Source organism: Danio rerio, chromosome 18 (assembly GCF_052040795.2).
Source record: "Danio rerio strain M-AB ecotype USA chromosome 18, GRCz13ab, whole genome shotgun sequence".
NCBI classification, from domain to species: domain Eukaryota; kingdom Metazoa; phylum Chordata; class Actinopteri; order Cypriniformes; family Danionidae; genus Danio; species Danio rerio.
Genome location: NC_141038.1, coordinates 13,318,025 through 13,342,434, shown reverse-complemented (window position 1 = coordinate 13,342,434; position 24,410 = coordinate 13,318,025). Strand labels below are relative to the sequence as shown.

Here is a 24,410-nt window from a genome sequence, read left to right as displayed (position 1 = left end):
AGCAAGCATTTTTACATACAAACCAGGAGAGAGGCTTTCTATAGCATATGGATCGAGTGTAACTCCAGTCATTATTCACCTCACTGGTATGGCCACAGTACAGGGTTTTCTTTGCGTTCAATGTTGTGTGTGCAATGTCAGAATTAAATGAATGGGACTTGATTGCGTCTGGTACATCCATAGGCTTTATGGTCACGGTGGCCATATGAGATCAAAGGTGTAACTAGCATGTTATGGGTTTGAGGTGGACCATAAATGTGGCTGAAGCTTCCTCTTTCCCTGTTTCTTCCTTAATTGAGTCAGCTGGATTATATTATGCTTTTGAGAAGCAGGACTTTCTCAGGCTGGGATTTTGATTGTAGCCTTACCACATAAAGTACAGCACACAACTTACTGTAAAAGGGCTAACAGGTATGGTAAAAACTCTTGTTTGCTTTGCATTGTTTGATCTATGTGGTTCAAAATACACTATAATGGCCATTAACGCTTGGGCTTCTTTCCTAAGGTAATATGGCCATTAAAGTGAAATGTACAGTGAATGAAAAAAAGTGTTGAATTTTTCCCGAGAACATACAAGTGTGAGTTAATGTGCATCATTTAAAGAGCCCCTATTATGGGTTTTTGAGAATGACCTCCCATGTACTGTGTAGTACAGCTCTAAGTGAAGTGAAATATCCAGGCTTAAATCTGAAGGTGGACAATGTTTAAAACTATTTATTCATTTATAAAAGAGTCAACTCCTAGTATTTTAAATGAATCATTTTGAAAACGAGTCTTTAGCCGTTTCGGCGTGATGTTGATACGAAACTTTGTTGTTGCGCACACAAACCCGAAGATTTGAAACCTGTGGTCCCGCCTACTAACACAGAAATAAAGGCTAGGCACACACTGTAGCAGATGCCGGTTGAATCACTGTGCTCAGCTGGATATTATTGAAAGACTTTACCCAAAGATGAAACTGTGAAGAGTCGGTGTGTGACTTCCATACCTGTTGGGTTTCATGCCAGCAATCTGATTTGCTCTGTAACAGTGGTTCTCAAACTGTGGTACACAGGCTTCTTTCTAGTGGTATGCGGAGGAATTGATGAATTACTAAAGTAAAAAAAAATACACTTTTAACCTTTTGACGCATACGATAACACTGATGTGATCAGTAAATTGATTTTAATAGGCTAAACCTTTTGTTTTATTTTCGATTTTCTAATGTTTGTGATGTGTTCTATCATTTGAAGCTGATCTCCGATCCACATTTGTAGCGGTTGTTGGGGGCAAATCCTGTATTTTTATACCCCAATTTTATGGTTTAATGATTTGCTTTTCTGACACACAAAGCCTACTCTAATGCGCAGTAAGCAGATCTAAATTCTAATTTAAATATTTAAAATCAAATCATATATTTAAAATAAAATTGAATGTTTAGATTTCAAAGAATTACAAATAAGTCATATATACATGTAATAGGGCTGCTTGATTTTGGGAAAAATCATAATCACAATTATTTTGGTCTTAATTGTAATCACGGTTATTTAAAACGATTATCAGTTGAAGTCAAAATTATTAGCGCTCCTCAGAATTTATTTATTTATTTTTTATAAATTTTTCCCAAATCATGTTTAACAGGGCAAGAAATTTTAACAGTATTTCCTGTACTAATTTTCTTTCTTCTGGAGAAAGGTTTATTTGTTTTTTTTTATTTCAACTAGAATAAATTCAGTTTTAAATATTTTGAAGCCCATTTTAAGCTCAATATTATTAGCCCCCTTAAGCTATAAATATTGTTTGATTGCCTGCAGAAGAATCTACTGTTATACAATGACTTGCCTAATTACCCTAATTAAGTCTTTGAATCGCACTTTGAATCTGAATGCTTGTATTTTAAAAATAGTCTAATATTATGTGCTGTCATCATAGCAAAGATAAAAGAAATCAGTTATTAGAAATGAGTTATTACAACTATTTTGTTCAGAAATAAGTTGAAAAAATCTTCTTTCCATGAAACAGAAATTGGGGAGGAAAAGGGTTGCTAATATTCAGGAGGGCTAATAATTCTGATTTTAACTGTGAAAGAAAAACAAAAACAATAGAATAAAAATATGAAACAAACTGTGCTTTAAGCATCTTCACTGTAAGAAAAACACTTTAGCTACAAAAATCCTTCAGTCAAAAGCACTGAGGGATTTTCTTGTTTTGTTGTTTGATTAATGATCAAAACAGGCTGCAGCAGGAACATCGCGCGCTTTCACTTTAATGGTTTTTCTTTCACATGTCTTTTGATTTTCAACTCGTTTGTTTATTACACAAATGAGGATTAATATAAATAATCACTAAACTCCTCGTTTTGACACCTATTTGACCAATAAAGCGTTCATGTTAAGATGACTTTAGATGTGTGCGCTGACTGCGCTCTGCTCGTCTCAGTGTTCGAATGAGACCGAATGCTGACCGCATGCTTGTATGTGTGTGTGTGTGCGCACACCACACACACACACACACATAAGTATGCGTTCTTTCGCGCTATGTTAATAATCGTTTATCTAGATTAATGGTTTTTCATTATCGTTAGAAGCTAAAATCGAAATCGTATTATCGATTAATTGCACAGCCCTAACATGTCCCTGCTGAAAAATCCAGCTTAAACCAGCCTAGGTTGGTTGGCTGGTTTTAGCCTGTTGACCAGCCTGGTTTTAGAGGGGTTTTGGCCATTTCCAGGCTGGTTTCCAGCCTTGTCTTAGCTGGTCAGGCTGGAAAATGACCAGCTAAATCCAGCTAAAACCAGCTTGACCAGCTAAAACCAGCCAATGCTGGTTTAAGCTGTTTTTTTCAGTAGGGGTAACATCTATTTAAAAATTTTATCAAAAAGATTTTTTTGTGTGTGAATATGATGAAATATAGCCTATACTTATGAGGTCCAGGGAACATTTCCAGGTTTTGATGAGTAGGCTATATGATAATGCTTTACATTTAAGTACGGCAGTTTTCTTTTTACTTTAAGAACTTTAAGAAGCACATTTAAATAAAATATATATTTTTTTATTGTAAGCACAGTGCAGTCTTATGTTTAAACTGTTTATAATGTTTAAAGTGGCTGACAATAATAAATGATCTTAATAATTATCTGCCTAGTTTTGAACTGTGCATAGCTGTAGTTGCCTAATTAAGCCTGTTACGCTACTCTACTTTAATACTGGTCATTATGGTGGCACTTGGAGAGACAAGTTTTTTTCTGAGGTGGTACTTGGTGAAAAAAGTTTGAGAACCACTGCTCTATAAAGTAGTGAAGTGTTGCGAGTGTGCGTGTGTGAACTGAAGAGCCGCTGAGCTAACAGCTGACAGGTCGGGAACACACACACAGTTTCTGATGGCAGACACGTGAACTAGGAGAATGCTTCTCTCTTGCGCTTGAACCACATCTGACAGATTATGACGGCTTTAACACACCTATCAAAGTTGTGGTCACAAAAACACTCCATAATCCACTAAAAACACTACTGAAACCCATTTTCGGAGCGCAAATTACCAGTTGTAATTGCTGTAAACGGAAGTACTACCGGAAGACGCTGGTCGCTATGGTGCCCTCCAAGCAGCAGCCAAGAAAAAGGTCTATAGCAAGTGCTTTTCTCATTATGCTTGCATTGTTTGTGGTTGTTTGCTAAGTTATCAATACTACAGTCAAAGACTCTAGAGCACACAAGACATGACACTTGTATAGTTTTGAATGGGGAAGAGTTTAACGGTCAATATTGCGAATGAAGCCCCGCCAACTAGTATAGGAGCCAATCATTATAGACTAAAGTGGTTTGCATTATAAGTGGAATGATGAGCGGTTGAGCAAATTTATCATTTGAAAAGGCCATTTTTTACCATTTAAAAACAGTTTTATTTTAATTATAATCTGCCTCATGAACATAATTTTCATTAATGAAAGTTTTAACACTTCTTTGAATTTTTTGAATGGGAATGGAATATCACAGCTGTTTGTCTTACAATGACACAGATGTATGCTAATGCACATAGTAAGACGTCCTATTATTGCATTTGAACTGACAACTTTATTGTCTTTACGGATCATGAATAAGCTGTGATCTGTTACACACCCATCTTTTAAAGTTTGCATAAAAGCTGAATTTAAAATGAAGATATTTTAAAAGGCAGGACTTAAATAATCTTAGCAAAGCTCTGTTTCCAGTCTGCAGCATGTCAGGGAGCACTTGACAAATGGCCCCATTTCATTAATTATCCTTTCATAATCCTCGAGTTTCCCTATAATCTTCTCCTGTACTCGTCCCAAAAAGGCCCAGCTTTCTTTTTAGTTGGCATGGTGGGCGCACAGCTGCTCCAGAGTGGAATGGCCACCAAAGAGCAATTATCATGATAAAAAAAAAGCTCAAACCCCCTTTCCCATCAGTGCGTGTTGCTCAAACATCAAACAGTGCCATTAAAGTTTCTTGTGAAAGTGAAGATTCATGTGGTGTTTAAAACCTGGTGAGTAATAAGTCTGCCATTTCTTTGTGTGAAAAGTTTGTTCTGCCCCTAAGGGGTCCTCAGACAGGATATCCTGGGAGCTAGGCTCCAGAAATAGCTCATGGTTTTCCTCTCTGAAAATGCGTGGTTTTAACATCAGAAGTCATTAGGATGAATAATGAGGCAAATATGACAGCTCTGGTAGTTCGCCCCACCTATACTTATTTGCCCATGGGCTCTCGCTGTGCATTTCCACTGCACCTCTGTGAACTATTTAAAGCAGTACGAATGTTCTGTTGTCGAAAACATTAGGGTCAGTTTAAGTTATAATTCTTTTGTAACAAGTTTCTCACCATGGCCTTATTTGTTTTGTACATGAATTAATTTAAAATATAGATCTCTTTCTGCCATCACTTTAGTTTTTATGTCACATGATCTGTCAGACATCATTCTAATATGCGTCTTTGACAAAATTATCATCAATGTTACAAAAATGTTAGTGCCAAATATATCACATTTCTGTTCAAACTTCTGCCCACCAAAGTTGCATTTATTTGATAAAAATACAATAAAAACACTCACAATCCAGCGGCTTATTCTCTTCTTTGATCAGGGGTTGCCACAGCGAAATGATCCATCAATTAATCTGGCACATGTTTTACCAGTGAATGTAATTCCAGGCACAACCCAGCCCTGTGAATGCACTGATGAACCCCCAGTGCTGGGAAACACCAATAAACACTTTTACAGTCTGTGTTTTCTATGGGAATAAATAAATAGGAAAGTATTTAATTTGCAAAAATAGATTTTATTTTATTTTTTTCCGGAAAACATTTTTACATATTTTTTAAATTGAACAATACTCAATAAACACAGTATTTAGTAGTTTATGGTCAGTGTTGAGAAAAAAAAAACTTTTGAAATGCATTATAATATTATTGAGTTACTCTCCAAAAAAGTCAATAATATCTGGATGCAGCCTTTGTGATGCAAGCTGAAAATGCATCACTCAGCAATGCAATGTCATACACAATGCACTCAATGGAATGAGTGACGTCATTGTGAAGGGTAGGGTTAGGGGAGGGGTTAGGTGAGCACACTGAAAAGCATTGGATGTAGCTCCGATTGCACTGCACTGAGTCTGCAGCCAGACCCCTCTCGAAAAAGTTGCGTTACTTAGTTACATTTTATGATAAGTAAGGTGTTACCTTACTTTTGCGTTACTTTAATTACCTGGCTTAGGCTTAATCTTTTTCAGAACTTGTTTTTTTTTCATTTATTTTTTAAATAAAGGAGTTTTGCAATTAGGGCGACATCATGGCGCAGTAGGTAGCGATGTCGCCTCACAGCAAGAAGGTCGCTGGTTCGAGCCTCGGTGGGTCAGTTGGCATTTTTATGTGGAGTTTGCATGTTCTCCCCATGTTCCATTGGGTTTCCTCCGGGTGCTCCGGTTTCCTCCACAAGTCTAAAGACGTGGTACAGGTGAATTGGGTAAGCAAAAAATTGGCCGTAGTATATGTGTGTAAATGAGAATGTATGGGTATTTCCCAGTGAAGGGTTGCAGCTGGAAGAGCATCATTTTGCTGTGGGGACCCCTGATTAATAAAGGGACTAAGTCTAAAAAATTAATTAATGAGTTCTGTAATTAACAACACACTGTATAACTTACAGCTACATTTGCCTTTAAAAAAACACATAAAAAACAATATTTTAGGATAATGTTACCTGAGAACTTCCTGTCCCAGAGCTCTACATGCCGTATTTACAGATTATTGAAAGTTTAAAACAATGAGGTTGCTACTTTTGTACTCATTTTAATCCAGTAATTTATTTTTAAAAGCTGATTAATTAAATTAAAAAGTAACATGTGTTACATTTTTTAAAAAGTAACTTAAATATTTTTACTTAATTTTTATTTGCGTTACTTTACTCGTTACTTAGAAAAGTAATATTATTACATAACTCATGTTACTTGTAATGCGGTACCCCGACACTGTTTATGGTAATAATTTCCAAAAATTATGCTTTTTGCAATTACTCTGTAATGCACAAAACAAAAACATGTTTTTTTTATTTAAAATATTATTTTTATTATCTAAAACTTTATATATGAAAATTTAAAGAATTGAGTTCTCTGTTTTTGCAAATAAGATGTACGTTAAGATGCACTCTGATTCAAAGCTGAATTTCCATCATCATTACACTAGACTTTAGTGTCTCACAATCCTTAAAAAATTATTCTAACATACTAATGCTGCTATAATGATATAAATAAAAGCAGCGAGGTTCTACTTAACACGTATTTAATCAAACATTTAGATAAAATAGGGCTTTTATTACATTATTTCCCATTGCCAAACTTAATGGAGCAGCACAACTCAATCTAACCTCATTCCCACAAGTCTTTCCAGCTCTGGCCATGCCGTTCTTCCATACCATACATGCAAAAGTGCATTTCCTTTAGACTATTGCCACAGCTGCTACCGATTTCCTCCCTCTGGGTTCTGCCAGCACAATATCAGTCCCTCTGCCTGGCACGTTTGGAGCCGACTGCCTAGAAAGGTAATATAGTGGAGAAAGCAACAGATTAGCCAATTCAAACACCTTGTGAGGTCACAGAAAAACTGATTTTTTCAAGAACCACACACTAAAGGGCTAGCGGTGAAAGAGAGCATGCAGTGAATGCATTCAGGACAAATTTGCAGTCTTTTAAACATGTGCACACAGCTAGGGGTGAATATTAAAGTACTCCAGCAAAACAGCCCAATGCAATCCTGCTGCTTTATTTGACCATATTGTTTCACCAACTCTTTGAAAGAGCTGTATACCAATTCCATACACAACCTCAGGGTTTGCAAGTCCTGTATAGCTCATTAATCATGTAGATGAATCTATTATACCCATTCTGATAGCACATGCTGGGTAGATGTCTGTAAACTGACGGAGATTTGGCAGAAAATTCAGTTTGAGGTCTCAGGGCTGCACTGTGAGGTTTGTGGCTGGATTTAACCCTCACACTGGTTCTTTGATTGGTGGCGTTGTTGCGATCGTGTCATTGCAGGCCCGCTGTGCCCTGTATGAAACAGATGGCACTAATGCGGTTAACATCTGTGTATGCCCGGTCCTGCTGTTGATCAGAGGATTTTGAGAGACGCCGTTTGTCCACAGCAGGTTTTCATTGCTCTGCTTCAATGTCTGTGAAGGCCATCAAGACTTACTGTGGTATTAGGATGATTTTAATTACATAGAAAAGTGGGTGGGCTGACTTTCAAGATGGGACATAATGTACATGGGGTTTCTACAACAGGTTCTGGGATTGTATAGTCAAGCAATGACAGAGAATGGAACATGATGAAACCAAGTGAACTGAAATTAGGCTCCAAAAAATACCATTTCTATATATTTTTGCAAATGGTATTTTTTGGAGCCTTGTTCACAATTGCAGTTCACTTGGTTTCATCATGTTCCATTCATTTTGTGGTATCGTAAAAATAAAACATGCAATATGGCCTAACGTTTTATAGTTGTACTTGGGATCCGCAAAAAGCCCTATTTACTACAAAGAGAGATGTGCTGTTACATTTCTAAGCAGTCAGACCTTTTTTAATCAGATAAAAAAAATAAAAATTACATGGAAAAAAGCATAAAACTATCATCATAACTAAGAGACTGAGGCTGCGTTCGAAACTGCTTACTACTTAGTAGATACTGCATTTGAATTTTAATGTACTACTCGGTTGTAAGAAAGCACGTTCTTTACAGTATGAATGTGACCAGTATGGATAGCGTAGCCTGCATCAGATACACACTTCAGAATCTTGCCGGAAATTGTAGGTCATCCGGATACTTCTCGCATACTGTTTTTCGAATTCTATGAATTCGAACATACTGCTCGGCTGACAAACTGATTTCAACTAAATACTAAATAGTATGGAAGTTTGTGATTTCAGATGCAGCTCGAGTCTTTAAGGCTGTTTTTCAATTCCAAGATCACAGAGAACGTACTTGTGTTCTTGTGAAGACTGTTCTTGCCAGCCTACCTTGGAATAATAACCTCGGGAGATCGTGAGAACACAGAACGCATTCTCTGAGAAATGAGATGCTACGTTCTTCCTGATGGTCACATGACCTGCACACATTTTAACAGAGTTATTTAAATTACAGCAACAGGCTCATTCTGATAACATAGCCCTATATATGTTTCTGGAGATTGTGAATTATGTATGACTGCATTTTATTTTTAACACATGGGGCGTTATTAGAGCTGTGAACCTACACTAGTCTCACGGTTCGGTTCGGTTACGATTATCATGCTATCGATTCGGTTCAATTCGATATTTCGGTGCATCACGGTGCATTGACGATGCTTTCCATACACAGTTTTATATTTTCTTCACAGCAGCAGTTCTTGTATTAAAATGTATGAATATATTTATATTTATATATTATTTGTAATACAAGTTTGTTGTTTAATACAAACAGTCAGATATATAAACTGTAACTTTAAACAAAACAAGCATTAAGCAAATAATATAAACAAATATAAATATCTAGCTCAATTTCTGATCCTTGTCTAGTTCTCTTACACCTCTTTGATTGGTCACACCCTCAACAAAAACGGTTGCGATTGGCTCTTGAGCGCTGCGCTCTTCAGATAAGTGACTCTCGCGCTCGTTTCTGTATCCAAACGTAATGATGTAAAACAGCCAAGAGGAGAAGAAAAGCCACCCCAGCAGGTCAAATGGGCCACTGCGTGTGTGTGTGTGTGTGTGTGTGTGTGTGTGTGTGTGTGTGTGTGTGAGAAAGAGAGAGACAGAGCGAAAGCAAGAGCGATAGAGAGAGAGAAAGAGAGAAATGGAGTAGGCTACTTTCATTCTCTCGATCTCAGTGAAATAGGGGCTATTGTTGTATATGTCAGTGAAAGACTGATCCAGCAAACACACACAGTGAAATTGTGCACAGTTTATGAGTTTTAAGTAGTTAAAGCGTTGTAAATACTCGCGATCGCCTCCCTCGCGACAGAGCGCATATGAGGTAAATGGCGTCAGTAATAACCGGTTATGATTATTACTGAACCGATACCGAATTGTCTGCGTCTGCATCGCGATGCACCAAAGAAACGATTAATTTTGACACCCCTAGGCGTTATGACACCGTTTCTTTTCGCACTTACCAGCTGACTGCCTACATCCGTATGGACAGCTTACCAATGTTACCAGTTTGTTCTGTTAGCTCGCGATGTACGTCGGCGGACTTGAGAGGCAGAGAGGAGTTGACCAGGACGACGGGGTTCGAGTGCGGTGAAGAACGGTTCTAAAAAGTAGGTAAGACAAAAACAGAAGCCAAAAAATAAAATAAAGTAGTAAATAACAGGGTGAGAATGTGGTAAAATTTAAAACATGGTAAAAATCAGGCGAGGGCTTTTCTTTTTTGGATTGCTTTTGAAAATTGTTGGTTGGGTTTAGGGAAGTGGCTGGGCGGGTCAATCAATACAATTGGTTAGGTTTTAGGGAAGGAGGAGGGTGGGTCAGTCGATCGATCGGTCAGTTAGTCAACAACTGCCTCTGGTGGATTTAAACGATAAAAGCAGGTGCATATGGCATTCGCCAGATCCGGTACTGGCATACAGCATGTGGGCCAAATTTGGCCTTGGTTTGGCAGAGGTGGCACCGTCTTAAGGGCGGCACACTATACTTGGGCCAGATGTAAAATGTAGTACTTGGGCCAGATGTTGGCACGCCTAAAGCGCAATGCTTCAAGTTTTATCAATTTCATTGCAGTTGTGATATATCTGACCTAGTTCAGGTTCAATTATTGGTTAATAACTTGGCTGAGACTGTGCCCAGATATGGTACATGTTTAACCCTTGTCTCGAAGTCAGACATGGTCCAGTCATGTACCGTAATTTACTGCCAATATTTTGCTCTGTGGGAGGTTGTCTATTTTGTCAATTGCAACTTGGAGTAAAGTAAAAAACTGGCCAATTATATTTATCCTCTAATTTACTTTTGTTTTAAGTAACTTTTTTCTTAGAGCTGTAAAACAAGACTTTTTAAATGAGCAGATGAAATGAGAATATGTATCCGAAGTTGTTTTATAACCTCACTGTTGTTTTTTGCACAGTATTATATATTCTGCTCAGACTTTTGGTCTTTCTCCTACAATGATTTCATAAAGTCTTCCATGTATCCTTAAAACCACTTGGCTGTGTTTGTTACCTCAGATATTTTAAGTTTCCATATAGGACTGAATTGATCCCTCTTTGTCTGGTTTCACTAGATTGCTATTTTTTTTGTTAAATGAAAAGACGACTGACAGCCCTGTCTTCACAAGTAGCTGAAAGAAACCAACTTTTAGAGATCTAAAAACAACAGCCCACCAGTGGCTGAACGTAGTCCAATCTAAAAACCAATGGAGACTATTGGAAAACAACTTCAATGCTTTGAATGAAGCTTTAAACACATTGCCTTCTCATCACAATAGCTGGGGAAAAGAACAGACCTGTTAACTAATGTTCCAACTGTCAGTCACTGGTGACCTATGCACGCTTGATGTCAGCTTCATTCTAAATTATATTTTCTGCACAATCATGTACCCTTTGCATAAAGCTTACAGTATAAGTTATTCTCAAACCATCATGCAACTCAGTGTTCCAGTCTTTTTGATTGAATGCACTGCCCAATTTGCCATTACACCAGCATAGGCTCATTCTGAAAACGTAGCCCTATATCCATTTCTGGAAATTGCAAATTATGTAGCCAGAAGTACATATAGCTGCATTTCGTTTTTAAAATTAACACTACGGTGAGGTATGCTGCTGTTCCCTTTCGTGCTAGCAGCTGACACTTACCTTCATATGGATGGCTTTCCGGCTGTTTGTTCAGTTGCTTGCAGAGTATGTCGGTGGACTTGAGACACAGAGAGGAGTTAACTGTGACGATAGGAATCGAGTCCAGCGATGAATGGTTCCAGAAAGCTGGTAAAACAGAAACAAAAGCCAAAAAAATAAATAAGTAAATAACAGGGTGAGAATGTGGTAAAATCTCTTTTTCTGGATTGCTTTTTAAAACACTATCGGTTGGATTTAGGGAAGGGGTGGATGCTGGTCAATCAGTGCTTTTTAAAACACTATTGGCTGGGTTTGGGGAAGAAGGTGGGTGGAGGGATCAGGTAGTTGGTTAGTCAGTCAGTCAACATTGGCCTCTGGTGGATTTCTATGAGGAGAGCAAGTGCACTCGCGAAAGAAATTAGAGATCTCAAAAAGTGTACACAGCAGGCTCTGGTGGATTAGCAAAAACAAAAACTGCAAAAAAAACGGGACGTATTGGGACGTATTGAGCGCTTCCAGAAATGCATATAGGGCTACGTTTTCAGAATCAATTCAATCTTTCTAAAATTTTATTTGGCCTCAAAAAATTTAATTACAAAACCAATATTGTGTTTAAAACACAAGCTGCTCTATATTAACCAGCAAACTGAAAAAATTCAAGACTGCACCAAGTGAATTTTGTCAAATTTTATTGACGTTTAAAATCACCAAAACGAACAACTTAACATAACCCCACCCCCTATTAATATAGCCACTATTCCCATACTCCCCATACAGTTTGATATGGTGCTTGGACCTGGAAGCTGCTTCACGTGACGTCACTTTACAAGCGCATTAATACCAAATTGACCCCAAAATATAATATTTACTTTTTAATTTTATTTATAATATTTCTTTATAATTATTACCACATTATTATCTCTCCAATCGCAACACTAGTGAATGTAGTTAACAATGACATTTCAATTCAATATTTGCTAATTAATGGAGAAGACTCATACAGTATGTAACCCTGTTATTAATCCTCATTTGCTGTAAAAAATTTTTATCATTTGTATTATGTCTATGCTATGTCTAAACACAAATGTTCAGTTCATTTATATTCCTTCGGCTTAATTCCTTATTTATCATGGGTCACCACAGCGAAATGAACCACCAACTATTCCGGCATATGTTTTATGCAGCGGATGCACTTCCACCCGCAACCCAGTACTGAGAAACACCCATACACTCTCGCATTCACACATCATGCATTCTTGAATTATCCAATTTTCCTATACCACATGTTTTTGGAGTGTGGGGTAAACCAGAGTACCTGGAGGAAACCCACGCAAAAACTGGGAGAACAAGCAAAACTCCACACAGAAATGCCAACTGGCCACACCAGCGACCTACCTGCTGTGAGGAAACTGAGCCACCATGCCATCTCTATGTTTATTTCAGTTCAGTTAACAAAAAGCAGATTTGATGACGTGGATGTGCCATTGCAACACTGAAAGCTGGCTTGCTTGATAAGCAACCTCTAACAATTCTGATTGGTCAGTTTAGCAATGATCTTTTGTAACATTCATTTACTGATGCCTCATGCCACAGCGGAATAACCCACCAATATTCCAGCATACGTTTTACACAGTGTAATGTGTAATATTTATGTGATTTATATATATATATATATATATATATATATATATATATATATATATATATATATATATATATATATATATATATATATATATATATAAAGTAAAAATAAAATAAAAATAACATTCCAAATACTCCAAGCTGTTCTAATGCATCCCAATAACTTTGATACATTGGGAAACAGATGCTCTCAGTTGTTGGTTTGTGGACAGTCAGAGCTACGTTAAAGAACATACACACAGTGCCAATAGAAATGTTATTCATAGATATGCCATTGGTATAATGAAAATTAGCAACAGAACAGCAGTATGGCACAGCATTCAATTTTGAACTCTCCAATGAAATGAAATCAGTAGCAGTGAAAGGAAAGGTTATCTCTGTCTGGCTAGCTAATACTGAAATTCATTTAAGCCATGCACTGAAAAAAAAAAACCTCAAGCTTCAAAGGAACTTTTTACTCCATAAACGAGCTGATGCACTGAACCTGAAAGGCTTTTTACAACTCAACATTATTTTGCCTTCAAGTTTGGATGAGCAAAAAAAAAAAAAAGTGCATTTGCATGCTATAAACCAAGACCGTTTAATAAGGCACCAAGTTGTTTATTGCTGTAAGAAAGACCCCAAACTTAAATAAGTAATAAAAAAGGCAAAGTAGTGTAATATCTTGCAAATACTGTAACATTAATTACACTGTATACAAACCTTCTGAGTCATTCAGACATTTTTCCTATCATCATTCTAGTCACAGTCAATACCAAATTTAATGGTGCAAAACTCCCGGCGTTCCTTTTAAATACGGCACAGAAATCATTTAGCTGAGTTATTCATGACCCTTGACCTGTCCGGTGAGAGGAGATGCAACTGAGGCGTGCTAAAACAGGATGCGAGCATGAAGGAAATGAGCTGTGCTAGTTGGTCAAAAGCTTCTGGATTTAATGGATTTACAGGATGTGATATTCCTTTGGTCAAGTGTTTGAACATCATGAAGCTCTAGAGTGACCCTTCAGTCAAAACACAACAAATACAGCTTCTTGTGATGAGAAAAAAAGTGTGTAGCAGCAAATAATTCTTTTTTCTTTGCCTATTTCAGTTTACTACACTGTAAAAAAAAAAATGTTGAGCAAACATAAAAAAATAAGGCAACTTGATGCAGTAAGAACTTTGAGTTGTCTCAACAACTGTTTTTTAGTTCTTCTCAGTAACAATATTTAGTTGAGCTAACATAATTTTCTTTGTTCATGCAATATTGATTATAGTATTATACTAATAAAGATATTCTTGTCACATCAACTAAAGCAACAGTTACTGCTATTGAGTCAATTAATTTTTTTCTGTTTAGTGGATGTTTATTTTCAAATTTGCAAAATACGTAATTAGTACTAGTTAGCATATCATTTTGTTTTAATCATTCTACTTACAAATGACAAACACAAACTTACTACTTCTTCAATTTATTTCCACTGAAAGCAACAGATAACACGCTTTACAATAGGAAATAGCACAAACATTTGTAAATATTTTAAGATGAAAAGTGCTTCAAATTACAAACTTTGCAGTATACAAACTTTTCTGCTAATTTGCAGGCACATATGCTAGCTTTAACATTTTAGCTGCAATAACAGCACAGAAATTAACAATTTAAACATTGCATTTGACACAAACTAAATTTGCTTTGAATGCTTTTATGCACAAATTATAAACAAAAGGGTTGATTTGGACACCAGTTTCCATAAACATTTAAACCAAAACAAAAGTTAAGTGCTTGGGTGTCTTGACAAAATGTAAACCTTTTAATTTTAAAACCTTTAACGGTAACTCTTCATAATAACTACACAAAACGAATCATTAGCAAAGCATTAACAAATAGTTAATTAATTATCTGTTAAGCATTAACTCTACATTATAAGACGTTAGTAAGCACTTTATAAATACAGCTACAAATGCTGTTATAAGCTCAAAATGTGCTTAATGATTGTATTTCATACTTTGCTTTTTATTAATTGTTCCTTACTGAATTCAGTATTGCATTATTTACAAACCATTTGTATTTAAGTGTAGCTGGTGGTTTTTAAGATCATTCAGCATGAGGTAGTAAATTATTAATGGAACTATTCAAATTAACAATTATATATCTTATTATTCAGGCATATAGTAATGGTTACTATGTATGTTAATAAATGCTTTTTTTAACTCAACTTCATCCATTTTTGTGACCTAATCTAAAGTGAGACTATTTTTGCTTTATAAATCTCTTATAAATGACAATTAAAAGCTGAGTATCAAATGAACAATAAATGTTTGCAATCTAATCTAAAAAAATAAAATTACTGTAAACTTTAAACATCGCCGAATAACAGAAATGTCAAAATACAATTAGCAATAATTACAATTGAATAAAATTGGATAAAACAATATATTATGGTATAACATTTCAGTGTTATTTAGTAAAGTTTAAACTGTACAGTAACTTCATTTTAGATAAAGTTGCAAAGATTTTTTTTTTCATTTGATAGTTTCATTTGTGTATCTTTAAATAAATAGAAATGAATTAAATAGTTCATGCTCTTTTTCCCTGTTCGGAATATAACTGAGCATTTAATTGTCATTTATAAGGGATTTATAAAGCATAAATAGTCCTCACTTTAGGTCACAAAACTGGATGAAGTCGAGTTAATAAAGCATTTATTAATATATAAATAAACTAATAGTATATGCCTGAATAATAAGATATATGAACGTTATTTGAATAGTTTATTAATAATGTACTTTTACATTCTGAATGATCTGGAAAAAACCACCACCTATTCTTAAATAACTGATTTGTAAATAATGCAATACTTATGTAATAAAAAAAAGAATCATTAACAAAGTATGAAAACGCAATTAATTACAATTTAAGAATATAGCATTTGTGGCTATATTTATAAAGTGCTTATTAATGCCTATTAGAGTTAATACTTAACAAATAATGAACTAACTATTTGCTAATGCTTAACAAATGATTCATAGTGTGTAGTTATTATGAAGTGTTACCCATTTAACTGAACACAGTGCCTAAACAGTGGCTCTCATGAAACAGATTTAGTACTCAAATTGTACATTAGGTCTTTGTAACATCAGACCATTGACACAACACTGTTTACAGTATTAGTTTAACATCTTGTTTTTAAGAGAAAGCACACGTTGCGTACATCCAGTCCCAAGCTCCATGAAAACATTCTGAATTGTGTCAAAAGTGTACCGGAGTTCTTTGGGATAGGAAAAGTTGAGTGCATAAAGAAGGCCAAAGAGGTATGCTACAGCACTTGAGGTATCTGGAATGTCTTCCAAAACAACAACCTCTTCCAGTACAACAGCAATGTTCTGGATCACTGGAGATGCTGCCCGGGAGTCCTCTTCCGTAACATAAAGAATGCCAACTGATACGCCCTTTGTTCCATCTTCAGTTTCCTGTGAAAACACAATAAGAATATTTGAGCATAGAAAGTCATTATAGTACTTTATCTACAAACAAGCAAGATGTTATATTGCAAATATAGCTGTCATGCTTATGAAATTTAGGTGACGATTAATTGTCAAATAAAATATTCCAATTAATGGTGATTATAGAGATTTAAAAAATTTTGCAAGTACTTGTTTATTATAGGGCTATAACAACACACACATTTAAATAATTGTAACAAAGTTATTTATTCAGTTAAAAATATATACCATTATCTTTCAGAAATATGAACATTCTGTAAAAATAACAAACCAGCATAATACAATGACTATGCAAACTTAATTGCAGTTAAGCAAAATGACCAGTTACATCAAATAGTTATGATCATAAAACTGCTATGTAATGTGTAGTTTGTCTGTAGGAAGACATAGTGTTATAATTCAAATCATTAAGCAAAAGCGAATGTAACAATTAAACAGACAACATGTAAATAACAAGGATTCATCAGTATTCATATGCAACATTAATGCAGTAATTGGACTTTAAATATTTTAAGTGATTTATTTTAAAATACTGTCATAAATGAATAAATACATAAATGCTGATTTGTTGTACTCTGAATAAAACAGCTGCCATTTTGGTTGACAAGAATAACGTCTCAGACTCTCGGCACAACTCTAATTTTATGTAATAACAGACAAGGCAACAGTTTCTCTTGCATCTCTTTTACATGTTCTTTCCCTTAACTACCTGCATAAATCAGTGAGCAGGTCTAAACTGGTACTAATATAGAACCTGATATCAATCTTTTAAAAATAACAAGATACTTGTGAATCATGAAATTTACTTCTTATACCTTAAGATCAGAAGATTTGTAATTTCTGTTAATGATACCTAAATTAAACATTTTAACTCAGCTAATCAAAAGTTTTCATGAAAGCTCCAAATAGATTGGCACTCAACTTTTCAAGACACCAGCAATACAGAAGCAAGTTTGGACACTCATGCTTTAAACCATTTAAAGTGTTTGATACCTACTTTACATTTCTTGAAAAGGTTAGTGTGTTTCTCTCGAAGAAACAAAGGCAGGCCCTCCAAAGCAGCAGTCCTTCTGTGATTAACAATTTCTGTTGTCTGCAAAAACATAAAAAAGATACAACCAAAAAGTCACAGAATAACAACTGAAATATCATCAACTACATAGATCAAAAACATGTAAATAATGAAAATTATTAACTTACCCTTTCATCAAGTCTTTCCAGGAGCTCTTCCATTTCATGTCCAAACGCTCCTTTTCTGGCTCTGTATAATTTCAGAAGCTTTGGTGTGTACTTGTCAGTGGCTGCCATGAAGACTCCTAGTAGGTCTTTGTTGGTGATGCGGAAAAATTCCTCACAGATCTATTTAAAACAAACCAACCAGATTTACAGCAATCAATTTTTTCTGTAAACAGAGCATCTTGCATTCTGTAAACTTAAAGCCTAATAAGTAAGAAAAAAATTATCTTTACCTGTTCTTGAAAAAAGAGTGCAGGCCACCTCTCCTGAACCTCTACAATCATTGGCTGCTCTTGGACCATTTCTTTTCTTCTAAGGGAAAATGTTAGTTCCATTTTTTCACTTATGGCTGCCATGTCTCTTCTTGCCTTTTTGGTTTCCTCTACCAAAAAAACTCTTTGCTCTTCAAGTGAAGTGTCAGTGTGGTTGCATGGATGTTCCGGTACATGATTGACTTCTCCACGCTTTGCCTTTTTCAGAGTGAAACTCCTCCGACCACTGGCATCATCGTTTCGCTTTCTGTTAACAATTACTTCATTGCAACCTGCCTCTCGCAACTTTGCCCTATAATTGTTTAGCTTGTTTTTGATGCTGATCAACCATCCCTCAAAACCCTTTCCTTTGCCAGGCTCCTTAAGGCAAGGATATTTTAAAACCAAAGCAGATGCAATGGATTCAATTTCCTGATTGTCAGGGTATGCCTTTATGTCAAAAACTGTCTGCACTATTTTGTCAAGAATCTCTATTTTCATGTCTCTAGTCACATCAATGCCTATTTTTGTTTTTTCAAATGCCTCGTTTCCTCGTCTTAGTTTTAGCTCCACATCAAATGACAGCGCTGGTATGGGGAATGGCGAGGGCCATTCTGAGGCAGTACGTAAATAGTTTTGCACAGAGCCTGAAGTGCTTGGCAAGGATTCTTCAGAGTCGAGACTAGCAGTATCAAGTGATGAAACTGATGGAAGGCTACTGCTTTCATAAGCTGATGACTTGCACCACTGAATATGCAAGACTGCTTTTCCACTGGGCAATTCTGAGATGTCAGACAGGTTGCAAAGTGCATTGCCAAAATCAGCATCCTCAAACTTAAGAGAAAACTGTCCTTGTAATTGCAGCTTCTCTTGAAGAATAGTGATGAGAGATTCCACTGATTCAGGCACTTCAGGAAGCTGGACTCGCCGGGCTTCAGTGGAGGAAATGATGACTCGTAGTAGCAAAGGCTGTAAATAAACAAGAAGCCAATTTTAATTACTAAATTTAAGCAATTAATAAATTAATTAGTTAATGTGGTACATACCATTGTAAAGGACATTTAATGCTGCAAATAGGTCCTCAGGGTCACGAACACTTTTGATCCCACACTGTATGGAATTAATGGGTGATAGCCATTTAGGTCACCAGAGTCAAAGATAACCATGTCAGTATAGTGGCTTTCAACAAGTTCATAAGATCTCAAATGTTCTAAATACCAGGCAGAAACCCTTTTTGTTATAAAGAACACTTTGGCAGAATGGATCAACATGCTTTCTATTCTGAAGAACTCAGGCTGTCCATTGCAGTGTCCTGCCGATATGATCATGTTCTTGGCATATCTAGTTCCATGAAGACAAACGTCTCTGGACAGTGACACAGTGTGCAACTGTGGGAACTTTGTTTGTACAGCATGCCTCAGGGTTGCATCCAACAATGATATGCTAACCACATCCAACTTTTCAACATGCAAGTCTGACTTTAAAAGGCTTTGTGCATCCAAATGGTATGCAATCATCTGTTGATGTTTCATGGAAAGAGTGAGAAGTACATTTTTCATGTTGTGGGCATCACGTGCAACCTTCTTGAAGAAAGAGTGCTTAGACTCAAAGCGCATGGTCCACAAAGTCACTAAAGGTCCAAAACATTTAGTTAGTTCTGGGTAGTGTTCGATAAAGTGATGCTTAGGCTTTAATGCATAGTCCGGAAAAGTGGAAGTAAGAAGCAAGCGGTGGTCAGAAAATTTAAATGACAAGTAACACAGAGTTTCATCAGAGAGACTGTTTGACAAAACAATCTCAACTATTTCTTTTAGGTCCATTAATATGTCCCATGATGGCTCATGCTCTGGGATACGATCCCCAATCATCAGAGGAAGTAAGCGCAATAACGTCCAATTTTCGTGTCCATTTCCTCCGATTGATCCTTTAGCAAGACTTGTTTTTAGAATTGTCTTTGGTTTGTTGACCCTGTCAGAGTACTTGTAAGGAAATGTTCTAATGGAGTGATTTACTCCTTCAAGAGTAATGAAACCTTTGGAAATTAAGTCTCTGAGGCACAAAGATAACTCCACAGGGATGACCCCTTCAAAGAAATCATGTAAAATGTCCGGGGGAAATCCAGTTACAGGATGAAAGTATCTTAAGTGTTTGCTCAATGCACACTCACTCTTTATACCATTAACACTCTGAACAGCACTCTGCTTAAGCTGTTCTACAAATAAATCATGTTGATCCACAGTTCTCAAAGGAAAGTCACATGGTTTTACAGTTGAAATCTGATCACGACTAATCAAACAGAATCGACAGAATTTTTCTACATTAAAATTTTCCTGAAAACCAGCAAGACCATGTGCTCCAAGATTATCGGCACACACACAGAATACAGTTGGTTTTATATAATGTCCTAAAGCTTCCACAAACAAACCTTCATGCTCCAGAGATTTTAACTCTTTTATCAAAGGTTCAAGAAATTTGTCAAATCCAAATTTTTTAACATCAATACTTTTTCCTAAAACAGCTAACTGGATTGATGATAAAGTAGATCTTAAATTTGCAGGTAAATTTAAGACCACCCAGTACACAGCAGTGATTTTATGGATTTTTCGAGATGTTCCAAGAGGGTTGCAAATTTCAAACTCATCCACATAAAAGGCTAAACTTAGTTTAACATCATCTTCTGTAACAAATCCACTTTCCCTGTAGTACTTTCCATCTTTAAATGAGCTGTATTGTCCAGGGAGATGTTTATGTGTAAATTCAATGTTATTTAAAAAGCTGTCTTGATTTAACAAGGTTTCAAGCAACCGAATGACTGGAACATGAACAAACACTTCTTTATGAGAATGCTCATAAAGATATTCAGTAGGTTCGATTACAAAAAAGTTCCTTTTGAAATATTGATTTCGTTTATAGTCAGTAGACAAAGTGCCCTTTTCAGAAATTGATGCAAAAAGTGGATTTGTTAGACAAACAGAATCTGCAATTTCCTTGATTACAACACTTTCAATGTTAATATTGTGCTTTGTTACAATTGTTTCTATTGTATGAAGAGCATGAGATTTTGAGAACAAAAAAAATACTTTTAAGTTCCTCAAAAATTGTCTGAGTAGCACTTTTTGAGACATGCAAAACAGTTTGCATACACAATAAAAGTGAGGCGATCTTGCGTTCAAGTGTATGAACATTTACATCTTCAACAGACTCTATTATATCCTCTTCATCAAATTCACCTATATTCTGTGTTGTACAAAGAACTTCTGAGACTCCGAGACTATCTGAAACTATCTGAGACTGTCTGTCACTTAAGGTTTGATTTCTATGATTTCTGCTTCTATGCGAGCTAAAGGTTGGGCGGTTGTTTGTTTTAAATCCACATCCTTTAAAGGGACACTGAATTGTTTCTTTACGTTTCAGATGATTTTGTAGGTGAAGAAAAAATCTTTTTTCAGTACAAATCTCATGAAATTCACATAGTCCACAATTAAAAGTTGAAAGATCTCGACTGACTCTATCAGTGTTGTGGTGTGATTTAGATAAGTGGGATCGTAAAGCACCTGCAGTTTTAAAAGCACAAACACACTCCGTGTAAAGACAGGGCCAGTTGGAAATTCTATGATGATGTAGCTGATAGTGCTTCAGAAGGACATCTTCACTTGAAGTGCTGAATTTGCAGTTTTTACACTGCATGAAGTCTTGAGGAGATCATCCTGAAAACAGAAATAATCAGTTATAACCTTGTATTGTTAAATCACAACTTTAAATAAAATATAATTCTTACAAAAAATATATTTGAAAAAGCTTCACATTTAAAATTTTTTAAACATTTTTCAAGTTTATGCCCCCATATTTTAACATGAAACATGTTTGGGAGCAGACAATGATATCAATATCAATATATGATATTGATGTATACAGAGGAGTCCACAAATAATGTAATATAGTTAGTAATAATATATGCTTTGAAATTAAGACTATTTTAAACCTAATAGGAACTATTTATATTAATTTGACAGGATTAAATAACGTTTTCGGCAATATTTTATAAATAAAAAATATAAACTACATTTACATATTACTTTATCTAATATAATCTGAATATCTGTGCTTTATATATGTTTCACAAATTTATAAGTACAACTTACGGTCTCTCACTCGCTCTTAGTGATGGGAAGTTCGGATCATATTACTGATTTGGACCTTTGAGTCTCATTCGTTGAGATGAACAAATCTTTTTTTCAAGTCATTTCCATCAATTTGCCAAAATATTATTAAAATGATACAGGTTATTCCAAACGCATCTACAACTAGCCCAGACGTTGATCACACTACAAACAAGTCATAACTTGAATGCTATAAGAAAAAGAAAATAATCGTTTGTTTACCTAGTCTTTTGTCTATGATAATGTGAGTTCAGCTATTCTGACAGGTCTTCAAATTTGAGGGGTTCGTCTACGTCACACAGACAGACCCATATAAGCTTAACCAAAGCACAGTCTGAACCGAAAGGAGCCATTAGTTCACCTTTCGAGTCATCTGGTTTTTGACTCGTTCGTTCATCACGTGACAGCATGTAAAGAGAGATGACTTAACGCCGAGGACTCGAAAGAAGATTTAAAAAAATTTCCGGCTCTGATTGCATTTCATTGCCTTATGTCTTTAACGTGATGAACGAATGACTTAAACCAGATAGAGGACTCGATAAATGAACTAATCTTTTCCTCCACCTGCACAAATGTGCGCATGCGCGAGTGGACAAATCACTCCTAGAGAGGACTCGTCGTTATCGAGTCATACAAAAGATTCGTTCAAAATGAACGAATCGTTCAAGAACGACCCATCACTAGGCGGCACACACGGAGAAGCACGTAAAATGAGAAAAATGTGAAAACTCGCCAGAGAAATGAAAACGTTTCACCTAAAAACAAACAAAACCTCTGAATTCCCTAACGTAAATGTTAATACTATGGTCCCATATTAGCCATCTTTTATCAGTGATTAACAGTTAAGCATAATGATGTAATTTTAGTGTTAACATGAAACATTTTAAACTTAAACGGCACAGAAAAGCAGTTTCCGTTTTTTTCCAAGTAATGTCTTAAGGAGCGGCACAAGCTTAACTGGCGTTAGGCAAACGACGACCGTGCCGAACTCACGGTCCTCCGCCCTCTCGAAGGTGCGGGCGTGGGCGGGAAGGATGTCGCGCGGGGTCTCCATGCCTCCCTGAGCGATTGACTCTGCCTAAATCCGCCACTTATGTCATGAATACACGGAAACATTTATGAGTTTGTACTTAGCTGAAACTATAGGCCACATTAATTACCCACTGCATTTGAAACTTCAGCATATGCAATAATTCTCGTCGCTAAAAACAAACCGTCAGGTTGTGAATATAGTAAAATTCATTGCATGCATAGAATTAGTGTTAATAAGTGTTGTTACTCACCTACAGGAACAAGTTAATGTTTAGTTCCTCGAAGAGTCGAAAATATGCGTGAAGTCCGATATGGCACCAAGACAAAATGGAGATGAGGAGCGAAACGAATGGTCAATATGGGGGAGGGTTGGCGCCGTTTTCAAACGTTGCGTCACGCATGCGCAATTTATTTAAATATCAACATACCTGTTCAACACAAAAATGTATGTCCAGAAAACTCTGGTAAACATGTAGACATAACATTTTAGCGAATATTATTGACATAACATATATTTTTATGTAGATCAGTAGTTATTCACAATTCTTAGTATATATGACAGAAAAAGTACAGTGTGCTGAACAAATTGAAATTTTATTTTTTACAGTGTAGGACTTTTAGGGCCCTATCATACACCTGGCACAATGCGGCACAACGCAATTGTTGTTTGCTAGTTTCAGCTTGGCGCAATAGTCATTTTGACGTTTTGCACCGCGCTGTTTACATAGCAAATGCATTTGCGTTCATGTGCGCCCATAGGCGTTATGGTCTAAAAAGGGAGGAGTTTTCAGATGCATTGCTGGCGCATTGCTATTTTGAGAAACTACAAAAGAATTTTCAATAGACCAGAACAAAACCGGTCTACAGTCCAGTGCAGAACGCGTTAGTTGTGCGCCACGCTTAAACATTGCTTAATACACACAGGATGTACAGCAATCTTTACAAATGAAAAAGAATTAAAGGATCAAAATATTACAAAAAATATTATTTTCAAGCCTAAATAAATATAAAAACCATACTTTCTCGCCGGGCCTTTTCAGTTTTTTAATAAAAGCTTTTGTATGATGTTATTATTATTAGCAGTATTATATATTATATGCATTTTTTAATTTGCTTTATTAAAAACAAGCTTGGATTTGTTCACCTGGTTTTAGACCATATCGGGCATGGCATGTGTATTTGGATATAACTCATTTTTTTTTACAACACTTCATAATTATTGTTCATTCATTCGTTTGCTGGAAATCTAAATTTTTGAATTGAATTTAGAAATAGTTTTGAAACAAATCTTTGCCCTTAACAAGCAAAATTAAT

The 24,410-nt window shown here is 35.9% G+C and overlaps 1 protein-coding gene and 2 long non-coding RNA genes across 7 annotated transcripts in view; 1 reads left to right on the top strand and 2 right to left on the bottom strand.

Moving 5' to 3' along the window:
• LOC147832761 (uncharacterized) overlaps positions 1–11,440 on the bottom strand; it is a 28,203-nt gene extending 16,763 nt beyond the window's left edge. For 2 of the 3 annotated variants that reach the window (XR_015514760.1, XR_015514759.1), the window contains exons 1-3: positions 11,312–11,440; positions 9,669–9,774; positions 6,850–7,015 (exon numbers count right to left, since the gene is read on the bottom strand). This is a non-coding gene — a long non-coding RNA (uncharacterized LOC147832761). Of the gene's footprint in view, positions 1–6,849; positions 7,016–8,314; positions 8,591–9,668; positions 9,775–11,311 lie in introns of those variants that run through there. The other variant, XR_015514758.1, reaches the window with a different exon arrangement.
• LOC147839662 (uncharacterized) overlaps positions 1–24,410 on the top strand; it is an 81,602-nt gene that overhangs the window by 26,804 nt on the left and 30,388 nt on the right. The gene's annotated exons all lie outside the window — the stretch shown is intronic.
• LOC147839663 (uncharacterized) lies at positions 14,370–23,451 on the bottom strand. Of its 3 annotated transcripts, XM_087293021.1 has the most exons (9): positions 23,348–23,451; positions 21,459–21,611; positions 18,951–19,014; positions 17,887–18,873; positions 17,618–17,776; positions 17,415–17,510; positions 16,092–16,384; positions 15,893–15,975; positions 14,370–14,868 (listed from the first exon to the last, which is right to left on the bottom strand). In XM_087293021.1, the coding sequence occupies exons 3-8, from the start codon at positions 18,963–18,965 to the stop codon at positions 15,972–15,974; spliced, it is 1,554 nt and encodes a 517-aa protein (XP_087149147.1). In that variant the 5' UTR covers positions 18,966–19,014; positions 21,459–21,611; positions 23,348–23,451; the 3' UTR covers positions 14,370–14,868; positions 15,893–15,971. The 3 variants fall into 3 exon arrangements, with proteins under 3 accessions (XP_087149147.1, XP_087149146.1, XP_087149145.1); XM_087293020.1 differs by lacking the exons at positions 14,370–14,868; positions 23,348–23,451 and having other exon boundaries at positions 15,953–16,384; positions 21,459–21,597; XM_087293019.1 differs by lacking the exons at positions 14,370–14,868; positions 21,459–21,611; positions 23,348–23,451 and having other exon boundaries at positions 15,953–16,384; positions 18,951–20,008.